Here is a 16,361-nt window from a genome sequence, read left to right on the forward strand (position 1 = left end):
CCGCTTGATGCAGGCATCCTTGCAAGTGTGCCTGCGCCGGTGCATGGCAGCAGTTTGTGTGCCAGCGCAGGGGAGAGCACAGTAATGCGACATATTATTGTAAACATGTCGCATTCCTGTGTGTTAAAAGTGCCGTAAAGGGCTTGCGTTGCTGCACTGCGGCCCTTTTTTTGTAAATCTGCTCCTGAGAGTCTGTTTTTTTTTTTTTTTTTTTTTTTTTTTTAAAGACGTTTATTAATGCTCAAAGGTACAGTACACATAGCAAAGCCTACAACCCTGCGGGCCGGCTGCAAATGAACGGTGAATCGTGGGGGTGTGGGCCATCATAAAAAAGGGGCATGTCATTGCGTCCCTTGTGTCCCCGGTGTGCTAGGACATGGAGAAGATAGTCACATTTTCTTAAGTCAAGAAAGGAAAAGTCCATAAATGACGTCTTATTTTTCATTTTTTTCTAGAACTGAGCCAGGAAATCGGCAAACTAAACAAAACAGTTCGTATCGGTATGTCCCAATGTTCCTATCGCGGCTTCCCCACTCGAAGTCCGTCCCACTGGCACGGTGTTAGTAGGTGCCACCTCTGAACGGTGTGGTGTTTGCCGACGCTGTCACAGTGCAACTGGAGGTCAGAGGTGTGCGTGCGCAAGTGTGCCTGAACCTGGAGTGGGACAGCCCCTGCGGGCCATGGTGTGTCATCGGTCGCCGGTCTCGTTAGTGGAGCATGTGGCATTCAGGTGGAGGAGCCTCGCCGTCGGTGTGGCCATCAGCGTCTACGCCTGCAATCGCCATCTGTAGTGCCGTCAGCGGCTTCTGCCGACTTCAACACGAGGGGTCAGAGAGGCCACCGTCCGTGAGCAGGGGTCCGATACTACAAACATGTAAACATATATGTGATAGTGGGTGGGGGGGGGGGTGGAGTGTGGTTGCGGGGCGATGTCAGCAGCTTTGAGCTTGGGGCGCGCTGCTGGGCGGTGGCCGCTGATGGGCGCCTGCATGGGCGTTGGGTCGTATCCGAGGTTTACGCGCTGGCTGTTACTTGTCTGTGTCAGGGGGGGGGGTTGGGGGGGGGGGGCGCCGCTAGCGATGATTCCTGCGATACAGCATTAGCCCCTGTGACCCACCTCCGGCTTCACCCAGTCTACGTGAGCCCCCTGACAATGCCCTCCCCCTTCAGGGACCCCAGGATGCCATCCCAGAGCTGGGCTATCGGGAACCGCCGCAGGCCCGCTATTTCTTCCCGGTGGAGCGCCGTGCCTTCCGCCCCGGCCCAGTTTGTAAAGGACGCGAACCAGTGTTTTGGGGTCTGCTCCTGAGAGTCTGTTAATCATTCTTTTTTCACAATCATTAGCCACCCAGCTTTCACCAACGGCTAATATATTCAGCACATTTATTAAATTCTTTCTTTTTCTAATGTATCAAAAACCTTCTAAGTAGCAAGGATTATGCTTACAAAAACAGCGCCAAACGATTCCATCCAATGAGAATTTGTGAAAAAAGACAAAAAATGTAGTAGTGCTGACAGACTCCCACTGATTCTCTTTTTTTTCTCTTGCTCCTGCCCTTATCACAGCTGACAATGATAACCCAGATGGAGCCGAACAAAAAAACTGTGGAATAAATGCAACGCACTTAACGCCTGGACAGGTGGTACTGTTCCGCAGTCCGCAAAATGGATGGTACCGCAAAGGTGAGCTATTTACCGCACGCCTGGGACTGTGGAAGCAACATTTATACTATGCAAAATAACTTTGCTGGCCCATAATCATATTCATGTTCAAATTTCTCATTAGGATCAATTGTTTATTCTTTTGGCGATCACACGTACTGTCTGCGAAGCCACACGGGCGAGGTCGCGAGGATCCGGATGGATGAAATCATCTCGGACGAGGAAGGCTCTGGGAGGGACGTTAAGGTAATGTCCTGCAAAGACTGTGGAAAAAGCTGTGATGCTGTTGTGTGCCATTCTATGTAAGGCAGCTTAAAAATAATAAAGGCATTTTTTTACGGAAAGGACTAACAATTGTGAGATAATAGAAGAGAGCGAAGAACAAGATGGCCTTGTAAAAAAAAATCATCAAAGTTTAGAGTACATCTAATTCCGTTTTCCAGGCCCCAGCACACTGCACGAAGAGCTGTGATATGGAGAGCGCGCAGAACACTTCACACTGATTAACTGACTAATTCTCGGGTCACCGGGACACTGTAAGTGCTTCTCAGGGGAGGAAGGCTTGTCCTAATGACTCATTAAGATACATCAGCCCAGCTAATTCATATTCCAAGAAGTGTCACCTTCATTGCACAATCCCCCCCCCCTTGTTTTATGAAGCTCATGTTACAAACGGAACAAAATATTACACAGGATTACGGTGCTGTGCAAACTGTCTGTCACACACGTAGGCTGACTTATTTCACAAGATGAGGTGTGGCAAGGTGTGTAGGGTGGAGATTTTGGCGCCAGTGATTCTGCTTTAGTCGTTTGTTTGCAGGACTTGTGTCTTCCTGTACGGATTGAAAATAGGAATGGTTCAATAAATATATCCTTGTTTTCATCCCACTTGGGCCAGGATTTTCATGGAGACAGAAGTACAAATTCTCATTAAGGGGCAAATATATACCAGGAGTTTTGGTGGTCGAAAAGAGACAGGTTTGCACTTTTTCCAATTGCAAAAATGCCTTTTCACATGTACAAAAGCACAAATTGCGATTTGGTAACATGTTTTTTTTTTTTTTTTTTGCTTTTTGGTCCTCATTTTTGACCATGGTTTCCAGTGTAACCACCGACGGGATATGACAAAACTGTCACAGTTATAGAACTGGCAGGGATTAGGTGAGACATGTAGGAGAGTAGGGTCTGCAATCATATGGTCACCCCCGATTTTTGCTTTTTTCTTCACTGGTTTACGACTTTCCCTGGCTGTGGGTCTGCTAATCAGACCCACAGCCTAGCTGTTCTCTCTCTAAATTAACAAGCATGTACCTTAGGTGCATTTACCAATTGGTACTGGGCCACCTTATCAGTCCCTGTACAGCATACCTTAGGTATCCAGGGCATAGGTGTACCCAGGGCCTACCAGGGGCTGCAGCATGTATTATGCCACCCCTGGCTGGCCAACCAAATCTGACACAACTGGCTGTACGACAGCTGGGGCAAGGTGGTGTAATCACCCTTTGCTTTAGATATAGTATCTCTATATCTAACCCTAAAATGGACACATGCATTCCTATCAGTCACTCCTATGGCAGGCCTTATCAATCCTGAAGGTAGAGTGCTTGGAATTATGTGAGATGGTGCTCTGGTATGAGCTGAGCCCGTTTTCAGCTTGCGGAACCAAGTCCTAATAGCTGTTCCATGATAACGCTATACCATATACTCTTAAGTGCATTATGAATCTCGCGGTTAAATGCTAACTTTGGTATAGCATTATCAAAACATGTCGAGTAAGGTGTCATACGAATTGGAATACTACCCCCTCGCCAATTCTGGCGACGGGGGTACCATTCCACCCTTCTAGAGGGACACGACATGTGTGTAACTGTGAACCTCGGTTAAAGTTAACTCGAGCCTCAGCATCACAAAATGGATGCTGCCACCACAGACACAAGTCTGACCTCCTGCTGCTGGGAGTCCTTCCCGCGAGGGAGGCTCGGACAAAGGGTTTCCTGCCTTGGGAGGTGCTAGCACCACCCCAGACAGGATTTTGTGTATTAGGTAGGCGAGGGCTGAAAGGAATGAGACATGCCTGGGGCACACAAGGTGTCCTGTGCATACACCAGTCAGAACCAGTTCCTGGGGCACTCCAGCCTCAGAGCTGGCGCAAGACCGGACAAAGGAAAGGGGGTGTAACCACCCCCCTTCCTGGTCCCACCCAGAGGAGGGACCTAGTCGTAGTGCAGCCCCCTTTAGGAGAATAAAGGTAGGAGCTGGTCCCATTCCAAATTAGATTTTCCTGATCAACTTCACAAGAAGAAACTCTGGACCTCGACGTTCTGCTCCACAGAAGACAGAAGGAATCTCCCTTGTGGGCAAGAAGTGTCCACCCTGCATCTGCAGGCACCATCAGCATACCGCGACTTCCCTTTGTCGTCTTCCTGCAAAGGATCCAGACTTCAGAGCCCGACGAGACCCGGATTCCCAGACCTCTCCGACCTCTACCTGCAACTCCAGCACAGCTGAGAACCGTGGGTGCGACGAGACACGTGGGACCGGCCATCTTGAAAGAAGCAGCACTTCGCTCCAGCACGACTCCTGAGGTATCCTCATCCAAGTGCTTTGGGGACTAAGAAGCCCCAACCCAGAGCAGCTGCTACACCGAAGACCAGCCCTCCAGCATCCACGAGATCTGCGTGGGGCCCTTCTGCTTGCCTGCTGCTCGACGCGTTGTCTGGTGACTTGCCGGCTGGCTTGTGGCCTCCTAGACGATGAACACCGACAACTTTGCTGCTGGTCTGGTTGCTCCAGACTGGCCCTTGCTCCCTTCCAAAAGAGGAGCACCCCGGACCCTCCTGGTCCACTCCAGACGCCGTTTCCACTCACCGCGTGGGTTGCCTTTGCCAAGGCCTGTTGAAGCCGAATCCGGAGACGACACCGCCGACAGCGAGAACCTGCGCGGGACAGCTCGTGCCTCCATCCTGGTTGTCGAAGACACCGCCTGGTCCACATGGCTGCTGAGACAAGCGTCCACCTTCACCTGATCGCGACGACGACATCTGGTTCCACTCCTGGCTCCACTCCAGTCACTGACTGGTGACTTTGAACATTGTCCCCTCTGCTTTCAGGTTCTTCTCTTCACCAATCCACCCTTGGATTGCACCGGACATCTTCCTCCTGGTCGTCTGCAGCATCTTTCTGCAAGGCTCCATAGACTTCGACGCGGAAACCCGACACGACTTCGCACCTATGCACCCGCAGCCTGTGGGTGAGGTAACACGAGCATTTCGGTGCTCAAGGGTAGCTTGACTCTCCTAGTGTCCAGTTCCATTGTCCTTTTAGTCCTATCTAGTCAGGAACGTCCGTACTCACCTTTTCTTTAAACTGTACTGTCCATAGACGTTTGTACGCATCTCGCGTGTGAGTTCACACTCTGCACACGCGCTCCGTGGGCCTCCTATTACTCACCTCAAGTTAGTATAGCCTGGTCCCAGCGATCCTACAATCTCTGGACAGCTCCATTCCTTTACCTGACTTTCACATTCCACTTACTTAGTATATGGTTTGTCGTGCCCCTAGGGCACCATTGTAAATCGTGCAACTTAAACGTATTTTTCCCTAAGGGTTTGTCATGTGCTTAGCCCTCTGACCTCATAAAGAGTTCAGAGGTGTATGTTAGTTAATAAATAACTGTTTATTTTCATAACAACCTGTGTGGTGTCCTTTTCATTTGGTATTCAAAGGTTATATGTGGTAAAACAGCTGGCTTCACATGCCATAAAGAGTTCAGCCTAAAGACTGCTTTTGTCCACGCTACTAGGATAGCTGGTCTATAAGGTTGACTTACAACCAATCACCATAAGGGTTGTTTGGACTGATACAAGGTGATCACTAGAACTAGTGAGCATCATATATCAGGCCAACTTCTCACAAGACAGACAACCAATATCCCTCAGATATGACGTTTCCACAGGGATTAACACCAATGAAACCAGGAAGATCGAAAAATAAAGGTTACGTACGAGTAGGAAGTACAGCCATTCGTTTACGAATCTCCAGCCGGAAAAGGGCTTTACGGGTTGGGTAAACCACAGCTGTGTAATCATCGGACCGGGGAAAAAAAAAAAAACCCGACCAATTCAATAGTCCAGAACCAACAAATGCCAGAATGCTCTTTTATTTTGATTGACAGATCTTGCTAGGTCGAGTTTGGAGACTTGTAAAACTGAGATCTGCCAATCAATGAAAGATGGTGGTAAAGAGTCTTTCCATTTTTTTATAGATCTCCCTTCTTGCAAGTAAGATGGAATAAAATAGTAGGTTTTTTGCCTGACCCTGAACCCCATCCAAAATCCCAAAGATCACCAGAGGGCGATCTAAGACTACTTGCACGCCAAGTGCTATAGACAGTGTGTTTTTTATGGGATCCCAAAAGGAAGCCAGGCAGGGACATTCAAAGAACATATGTACATCAGACGCAGCAACTAGCCCACACTTAGCACAAGCCACTAAGCTCCCTTGAGAGAACTTTGAGAGTCTAAGGGGAGAATAATAGGCTCTGTGGAGCATAAAAAGATGGTTCCTATGCAACCAAGCTGGCTTGACAATGTCCCACAAGGTTTTAAACGAGGCAGTCCAGAGATTCTGTACATTGCGATCTGCACACGTATAACCCCAAAGATCTTCCGGTAACAGGAATTCACCATCAACTTCTTCCAGGATCATGTTATACCAAAGGGATATCTCCTTCTTTGCAGGGGGTTTGTCTAGTAGTAGATCTGCTAATTGTCTATGACCTCCGATAGGGAACCTATTTAGTCTGGTAGGCGGGGAGAGATACGAATGGGCTCAACTAGCAATTTGCATATATTTGAACCTTGAGAGATTGGGACCGATCCTATTCCTTAAACATTCCCATGAAAGTAAGTCCCCTTCCATAAATAGGTCCCCCCAAACTTCCAACCCTGCATCTTTTAGTGGCGCAGCTAGGCTATCACTCAACCAAAAAGGACGCTCAGGAAGACCCCATAGAGGTGTTCTACTGCCAAAGTAACACAATTTTATTACCATTGTTAACTTGGCCCACATTTTTGCCATGCCCTGCAAAATCTTCAATTAGATCTTCTTAAAAATTTGGGGTTACCAAATTTGAACAAAAAGCCTGTCTGGCTAATTCCTTCCACTTTAAGCAAGGCAAAAAATAAAGAACCAACTCAGAGATCTACAGGCATCTTTAAAAGCATCCGAGCATGAGACAGCTGGAAAGCCCATGCATACATCTGCAGGTCCGGGACTGCCAACCCACCCTTCTCTCTACGCCTCCTAAGTTTCTTCCACTCTATTCTAGAGAGACGCTTATCCCAAATAAAAGAAGTAATTTCTGCCTGCAGTTTCGTTAACAGTGAAGAATCAAAATGTAAAGGAATAGTATTAAATAAAAAAGAAACTTTAGGTAGGATAGTCATTTTGATCAAATTGACTCTTCCTATCAACGATAGAGGAAGTTGTGCCCATGTTTGCATACGTTTGCGGCAGACCTTTGCAACAGCTGAGAAGTTAGTTGTAACTATTTGATTAATATCCTTCACAATGTTGAGGCCTAGATACCGCATGCTAGACCCAGGATGAATGCTAATATCACAGTCGTCATCGTTCCAGACAATTATCTCAGTTTCCGATGCGTTAACCTCATATCCGGAAACTTCCCCAAATTCCAGAGCAGTGTTAAGTACAGCAGGAAGTGCAGTATGGGCCTCAGAAGAAAAGATAAGCACATCATCGGTGTACAGGGCCACTTTCCTCTCCCATCCCCTATAGATAAAAGGTTTAATATTGTTATCATCCCTCAAGCTTTGCGCGAAAGGCTCTATATATAAGTCAAATAGGAGAGGGTAGAGCGGGCAACCCTGTCGCGTCCCCCTTGTGATGTTAAAGGGGTCCGATAGTGCACCGTTAACCAGAACACAAGCAGTGGGGCTCTGCTACAGTAGGCTGACCGCACGCCGAAAACCTTCTCCGATGTTGAACTTGGCCAAGGCCTCTGACAGGTATAACCAATTTACCCTGTCGAAGGCCTTAGTGGCATCTACCGTTAGAGCTGCTAACGGAAGAGAGTCAGCTGAAGCCATATCAATGGCACCTATTAGGTCATATGTCAGTTCATACAGGTGGCGCCCCTTTACAAACCCCTTCTGGACGTAATGTAGGAGGTCAGGGCCACCATCGCCAGTCTTGTTGCAAGTACTTTAGTGAAGATTTTATAATCTACATTTAAGATTGAGATAGGTCTATATGACCCACAACTGGAGGCTGGCTTTCCGGGTTTCAAAATGAGGGTAATTGATGCAGTATCCCATGAAAGAGGGGGGTGGTGGCCATCCTGTAGGATATGATTAAATAAAATGGTAAGTGGGGTACTTAGTTCATGTTCTAAAGCTTTAAAAATTTCTGCTGGAAGCCCATCGGGTCCTGCTGCCTTCCCTTTCTTACCATTTCGGATGGCCATCCTAACCTCTTCTTCTGAGATATCACTATCAAGAAATGTGCGTTGCTCTGCAGAAAGGGCCGGGAGGCAAATTCCACTCAACCAGCCCTTAATATGCTCAGGATTGATCTTATTATCGTCATGGTATATTTCTTGAGAGAACTCTCTAAAAAGTCACCAAATATCCTCATCGGAGGAAAATATAGTATCACTGACATTAATTGACTCAATGTTGTTACGGGCTTTGTCTGTTTTAGCCTTCCAGGCCAGTAGCTTCCCTGCCCCCTCACCATACTGAAAATGGGCTATTTTACTAGCTTCCCATTTTTGGTGAACTCTCTTATCCAAAACTGCGCTCAAATTTCCCTTCAAAACTAATAGTTTATTATGAAGAGAATCTGAGGCCGAGTCAGTGGAGGCAGCATTAGTATCAAAAACTAGCCGTGCTCTAGTAATATCTGCTTCAATTGAGGCAACTTCCTCCTTATATTGTTTCAACCGGTAAGAAACCTTACCAGTTATAAGACCCCTTAAAAAGGCCTTAAAAGAGTCCCACACGACCCCAGGTGCCGCCGAACCAATGTTTATGCTCATAAAACTTTGAACTTCAGTTTTGAGAAAAGAGATATCATCAGGGTGTGTGAGTAGAGAGGGGTCGAAAGACCAACTTGTAAGGGATACGTTAGAAAACCCCATCAGAACCATAAACACCGCAGAGTGATCAGAAAGATGTAGTGGAAAATACATTATACTCTTGACTGAGTCCACCAGTCTTTGACTAATTAATACAAAATCAATTCTGGACTGGTGGTGGTATTTATAATTCCGAAAGGAGATGCCCTGTTGGGAACCTGACCTTACTCTCCAGATGTCAACATATCCATATTTTTTCATGGAGTTCAACAAAAAGGTTCTAGATTTAGAGCGGGTAAGGGGGCGACTATTAGGAGTTTTATCTAATAGTGGATTCAATACTAGATTGAAGTCCCCCACCCAAATTATCGGTTCAGGGAAGGAGAGTAGGTGGAGAGATATAGGGCCATATGTATGAAGCTATTTCGGAAGTGGCCATTTTTGCACATTTACAATGTATGAAAAAGTAGCAAAATAAGGAATTGCAAAAATTTGCGATTCCTTATTTTGCCATAGCATTTAAGGAATCGCAATTTTGCGATCCCTTAATTGCTATGTAAGAAGCTTTTTTCTCTTGCGAATTTGGTTTGAGGAATCGCAATTTACCACCAACTGAAAGTTGGTGGTAAATTGCGATTCCTTTTCAATAAGCACAAATTGGCATTTTTCATTGTGGCATGTGACGCACATGCATGCCCTTAGGGCATGTATGTGCGCCATATGCGCACACATGCCATTTTCAGGGGTGCAGCAGGGTGTTCTTGAGACACCCCCTGCACCCTTGAAAATTCGCTAAATTTGCGATTAGCAAATAGCGATTAGCAAATTTCCCCTTCATTCCTATGGGCCTCCTGGCCCATAGAAATGAATGGGAAGTATTCCTTATTTGCGAATTCGCAATTTGCGAATTCGCAAACAAGGAATAGTAAGGAATCGCTAAAATTCCTAGATTACCTACATACATACCGTTTTGCGAATTCTAAATAGCGATTCCTTAAGATTCGCTAATTAAAATTCGCAAAACGGAAGTATGATACATATGGCCCATAGTCTCTAAAATAGAGGGGTCATCTAAGTTAGGCCTATAATAACCCAAAATTGTGAGTTGTACACCAGCTATAATGACAGTGATAATGACAGTGATCTGCCACCTGTGTCAACCAACTAAGTAACTAATCTAGCTTTTAATTGTTTCTTAAAGATGATAGACACACCTCCTCTAATATTCACAGCTTGGGATGAGGATACCGCAAAATCAATCCACCTATATCTCTTAACTAAGGTCATTGATTCAGACTGGGTCAAGTGTGTCTCCTGGAGTATAATGACCTGCGCATCGAGTCCCGCAAGCACTGCATGATTTTATTCACTCTTGACTTAGTGCGCAGGCCATTAACATTCCAGGAGATGATTTTAAGACTACCCATATAAACTGACCCAGACCTCACCTAGACATCTATATGCCACAAGGTTACCAACTTCCCCTACAAGCTGAAAAAATAACTTGATCAAATTTACCTGCTTAAATCCATACCAGACAATAAACACTTGAAAAATGAGGACATTTTAAAGTTTTTTCCACCACTCAACCCTCCACATACTCCAGTGCCCCCCTCTACACCACGTCAGGGGCTCCTTGGCACACAAAAGCTCAACTCTTTCTCTTCCTTCAGGAGTGGGTAAGAGGATGGGTTTAGGTAAAGTGACTCTTCTGCCTAATTTTGACAGTCCAGGCTGTGTGGCAATGTGAAATCCCTTCAATGAAGTCGCAAAAATGACTAGCATGCAACAGTAGGAAATGTGAGATAAATGCTGTCCTCACAAACTAGCAACCAATTTATACTTGCACAAGCTATGAACGTACAGCTCACTGCCTCTGCTGTGTTGGATACGTGAGAGAGTACTAAGCATGTTAGAGGTCGTGTGAATTGCCATTCAGTGCATCAACAGAAAAAAACAAGCACTGGCAAAGACAATAGGCCTGGCTTTAATGTGCCTCTAAAAGTTAATGCAGGCATTCACAAATGCTGCTTACATGTGCTGCACGCACAAAAGCTGAAAGCAAGCCTATTGCCTTTTCAAAAAGAGCGTTCTCGGTATAGAGTGCATATAAGCAATAAATACTTGAATTTAACAAACAGCATGATCATTGACTGTACGTTTTATATGTAAAATTCAAACTATGATTCGGTTTGTGCCTCCATTTCAATGGCATCTCTGTTAAAACAAATGTGCATAGACTTCTTGCTTTGTAAATACCAGTCAAATTATGCTTTCAGTGCAGACATGTGAATGTTTAATAAATATCTAGGTTGGAAAAATGTCTGCCTCGAGTGACGCAAATGTAAGGTGTGCTACATTTTACGTATGGCCTCTGTGTCTGGAAGTAAGTTGTCCTCTAGCGTGATGAAATATAGGAATGGTTCAATAAATATATCCTTGATTTAATCACACTTGGGCTAGATTTTCATGGAGACGGAAGTACAAATTCTCATCAAGGGGCAAATATATACCAAGAGTTTTTGTGGTGGAAAAGGGACAGGTTTGCACTTTTTCCAATTGCAAAAATGCCTTTTCACCTGTACAAAAGCACAAATTGCGATTTGGTAACATGTTACCTCACAATTCATGTTTAGTGATTCGGTATTTGGAAGGGGCCAGTGGCGGTTCCTTTCAGTGGGCAAAGGGGCTCCGCCCCTTCTGATTTCCTGCAGTTTTTCTTTTTTATTAGGTATATGCACCCTGAATTTCATCACCTTTCTACAGGTCAGGCACCAGGGCCGGACTGGAAACCAAAACAGGCCCTGGTCCCTGGGGGGGGGGGGGGGGGGGGGGGGGGATTTGCCATGGCCGGTTTCGGCCGATTTCATTACAGCTGTGGATATTGCAACTATGCTGAAAAAACAGCCCTGTAACAAAATCGGCCCCCAGGTGCCAAAAATCGGCCCCTAACCCTAGCGGCCCACCTGGGAAACGCTCAATGCCCGCTACGGACACCATTCTGGCCCTGCCAGATACTATTTTGCAGACACATGTGCTAGTGCCCGTGCCTGCAGTTGTATTTTTTGCTGGGCTTGCCTTTCTTCAGCCACGGCCATAAGTGACATGCCAGGCTTTAGAACCACACCCCTGTAAGATGATGCAGCCTCGCTAATTGAACACAGCCTGGGTGCATTACATTTCAGCTCTGTGCTTCCCGAAGCTGCGTGTCAATCAGCGAGGATGCACACCACCCATTAACAGCTTGTCACAGGGCAGGGTGTGATCAGCAAGACTTACTTATCCCACCTCTCCCTGTGATGAGATGAGAAAGGGCGTGGTTTAAAAAAGGCTCCATTGCCTCATTGCAGTCAGCCTCAACAGTATGCGCTGCTGTCCCGGAACTCACTGCCTTCCCGCTCCACAATAATTGGACCGATGAGCTTCTGGCACGAACTTCGTGCTCCTGAGGTATTTTACTAGTTGAAAACGAGAAGCTGATTTAGTTTGATGGCATCACAACGTTGATCACCTTTGAAGTGAATTAGAAATAGAGAAATAATATATTCATTGTGATGACAGTACCGAAAAAAACTTCTTGAAATCTACGAAACCTCAATTACAAGAATGCATCTGGGCCACGAAAGACACTGCTGCTATAGGTTTAGGATGTTTGAAATTTGGCTCCCTCCACCGAACGTTGGTCCATACATTAACGGCCTATACAGGGCATCTTCTTATTCAACTTTTTAAGATTTGCAGTCTGCTGTGTTTTTTCCAGTACGACTGAAATTAGGTCAGGATATTTGGGCTCGCCTTGACACTCCCACTTTTCAGCAGCACAAAGATACATTGCATTATAAACATGTGGCTCTTTGCAGCTGCTAGCTCTCTTTAGTCCGTGGATACCCGATGTGCCTGGTTATGGCAATACTTTCAGGTGAGGTCACGGTTTTAAGTGGGACGATAATAAGCAGGACTCAGACTCTATAGTAATTTAAATTTGACATTAGTGGTGAAGTGTGGCTCAATGGTTAGAGTAAAATGTATGAGTGTGGGTACTGCACACTATATTTATGCTTTTGACAAGATTAATTCGGTACGAGTGCTACCTTTGATTAGTGCCTGCAACACTTAGTGAAACATGTATTTAGCCTGGCACCTGAAGGCTGCCAGGGCTCTAGGGTGCACTCTTGAATGAGTTAACTCTTAGTATGCTTTCGACATTCAACTTATTTTTTATTCCATTATATATATGTTGTGTTTCACCTATGCATCAAACATATTCAAATAATATTCAAATGGCATTCATCTTTTTCAAAATTAAGTGAATTACATCACAGCGTAATCAAACAGAAAATACAATATAAAATACATCAACCCAATGCATTTCGGGACCATTAGGCCCCTTCGTCAGGGGTCTACGTAAACATACATAAGGGAAAACAAGGTTAGTAAAGAAGAAAGAAAAAGAAAAAAGAGAACAAGAGAACTCGTTACTCTCAATGCTTAGAGGTTTCACAGTTATATTAATACTAAATCATTTACAATTTCTTGACTTTAATGAGATTATTACTCTCTTCATTTAACTTTGGGAGCTATTTAACTGTACAAAGTGCGATATATTCACATTAGTCTGATTGAGACATATAATTAAATGTGTGCTTTGCTTAATTTTAAGCCTGCCTACCGTTATTCAGAAGAAAATTTTGAAGATATGCAGCTTGCCTATATTGAAAAAAATAAAAATAATGGGGTAACTTACTACACCATTTAAAATAACAATATTGAAAATATGTCGAATTCCACCTTTTTATGATTACCTTACGAGCCTATATGTGGCACGTTGGTCTCGCTTCAGTGTTCAGGACAAATAAAACTTTTCTGGTGAAAAAAGAAACCAAATTAAAATCTGGTTTGTGAAAAAATGTTGGTTCATTATATTTACAATGAGCCATTGTTTACCTCTTAATGAAGTATTGGTTACGTCTTTCTTCTCTTTGTATAACCAGCTCCAAACAACCTATTGGAAAGTTGGAGAAGCTTATTTTAGTATACCAGCTTATTTTAGTATACCTAGTAGCTCAAACACGCTATCTAAAACCCGCTCACTAACTGTTTAACAATTGCTAACGCGTCTATATAAACAATCCAAGATAGCTTCAACCTGCGGTCCTAGGCTTGGGCGCTTCGGTTCCGCAGTCTGTGTTGGCAGCGTGGTCTGTAAAAATATGAACCCCGTATTAGAAGCTTGTTACCGGCGAAGCCGAAAAGATGCCCAAAGGCATTCAATCTTTCAACTTGAACGCTCACGCGTCTTACCGATCTGTGCTCTGTCCTGCTGAGTTCTATGCTCGGTAGCTTCCTGTCGTCCACGGACTCGAAGTCCTACGTCTATATTGGTCGGCAGTGTTTGCATAAAAATAAATGAAGGACTAGCGTATCTATTTGGGGCGGCCATATTTAAGAGTCTTAAAGCATATATGCTCGTAACTTCGGATCCTAGTGCGGATTTTAAGTAATTTTAATGGCTATTAATTATTTGATCACGAACAGAAAACATATTAATTAAAAACCAAAGAAAAGATGAGTAGTACAGAAAAAAGAAATCAGAAAAGTAGTCATTATGTTATTATGAAAAATAACATGTCAATTTAAAAGGCAATTGCTATGCAACACTCATGTGTACAGAAAAGATTTTTTTATGTGCCTGCCTATTTACAATCTAAATCGTGTGTGATTATTCTATAAAAGATGTCTTATAATGATATACTTCTATGTGTTTTTATTGAGCCTTTGTACGTGTACTTTATTATTCAAGTCATCGCGGTGCCTGAATGCTCAGGGTATCAGATCCAGCCTTATTATATAAGTGTTTAAAGGAAACATATCATTTCCATTTTATCATTAAGCCCGAAAGGGACCAGTGTCTGTAACCTCCGTATCCAGTAAGCTTCTCGCTGGAGTAGGGTCTTTTGCGTTATCAAAGCCTAGTTTTTGTGGGACTTGCTCAACTATTTGAAATCTCAATTGAGCAATTGAGTGTCTATGTTCAGTCCAATGTTGCGCCAATGGGGACGTTGTGTTTTTAAGTCTTATGCGACTTTTGTGCTCCGTAAGCCTCACTTTTATTTTTCTATCTGTTTTTCCTACGTATAGGAGTCCGCATGGGCATTTGATGGTATAGATAACATGTTCAGAATTACAGGTAGTATTGTGCCTTAGTTGGATTTGTTCTCCGGTTCTTGGGTTCAATGGTTAGAGTGGCAGACCCTGATGCAGAGGTCTAGCCCGAGACCAGGGTTCAATCAATTCCCGCCTCAGTGGGTCTTGGGCTCTACTTCCTCGGACCTGATAATTCTCGCCTCGGTACCTATTCTAGTCATGGGTCCCACTCTGCAACTCTGGGCAATAGCTTGCTTTATCTCCACAATGGCCCCAACAACGCTAGGATGCCTCACTTCACCTTGGGGGTGCCCAGGAGTGGGCACTTCACAGGGAAAGGCCAGGAAGGGTTCCTCAGCGGTATTCGTACAAGCGCCGAGATGCCTCAGGGTAGTCGTGCTCTATACAAGTACCATTACATACACATAAATACATACATTGCAACAGGTTCCTTTGGCGCCCTATTTTCATGCCCTTTACTTTAATTGTAAAACACTGATCGATTTGTGAATAATGTATGTAAACAATGTTACGGTAATCCATGTGTCTGCGACTTAGTTCATATTTATATTTTACATGTTGTCCTTCATCTCTAATTTACTAGGTGTGTTAGCTATTTCCAGGACGTTGTGTTTCTGTATTTCTTTTCCATGCAGGATATTACACTTGCATAATGCATACTCTGGACTGAGTCCCTCTAGTGTGTTTATAACACACCATGATTGAGCACTCTGGAGTTAAGGCTGAAGACAGTGCAAGTTTGTCACAGTGTCAGTGAGTGTTTACAATACATGGTCATTCAATTCTTGGCCTCTCTGCAGAGTGCACAAAGCAATGTTTACGTATACCAATTGCAATTATGATTCTGTGCAAAAGTGTCTGAAGGAGGTACACAGTTGTCAAAATATTGATGAGAAGAAAGTAAAAGAAAATACAGTGCTTACAGGTGATTGGGTGCCTCATGTGTTAGGGTTCAAAGGGAAAAGAAGTTGCTCAAGAGGAAAGAGATGAAGTGTAAGATGCAGATGGAAGAGAGAGAAATTCAAAAAGGGGGAAACATGTCGCAGAATGAATATAGCTGGAGTGATTAAGCCACCATGAAGACCCCTCTTCTTCAATAGGCCTCAGAAACGCAGGAAAATGGGACAATCAAGGCATTTTTGTATCAGTGTCTCAATAGCTAACATGATGCCTTTCAAATGCGGCATCAATATTTTATACTTTATCTATTCATGCAATCACTTGGGCTTGCTTGCTTTCCTCGCCTGCTTCTACCAATTTCAGAGAGGAGTTTACGCCTCACCAATTACACGTTGCATCAGCCGCCACTGGAAGGGGCGTGTTTAGGGTGTCCATTCCAAATACAGACTCACAGTGGTATGTATGAATGTTTTGCAACCAAATTATGGCCACAAAAATACTTTTTTTACAGATCCCTCAAAGGAGCTGGTAACCA

General features: G+C 44.4%; 1 protein-coding gene across 1 annotated transcript in view; it reads left to right on the top strand.

Moving 5' to 3' along the window:
• Positions 1-16,361, top strand: part of VWA3B (von Willebrand factor A domain containing 3B) — a 981,637-nt gene that overhangs the window by 899,113 nt on the left and 66,163 nt on the right. Inside the window, exons 30-31 of the mRNA XM_086934174.1 lie at positions 1,567-1,683; positions 1,787-1,908. Of these exons, the coding sequence (XP_086790300.1) occupies positions 1,567-1,683; positions 1,787-1,908 (239 nt within the window). The remainder of the gene's footprint in view (positions 1-1,566; positions 1,684-1,786; positions 1,909-16,361) is intronic.

The sequence above is a fragment of the Lissotriton vulgaris genome, chromosome 8 (assembly GCF_964263255.1).
Source record: "Lissotriton vulgaris chromosome 8, aLisVul1.2, whole genome shotgun sequence".
Classification (NCBI taxonomy): domain Eukaryota; kingdom Metazoa; phylum Chordata; class Amphibia; order Caudata; family Salamandridae; genus Lissotriton; species Lissotriton vulgaris.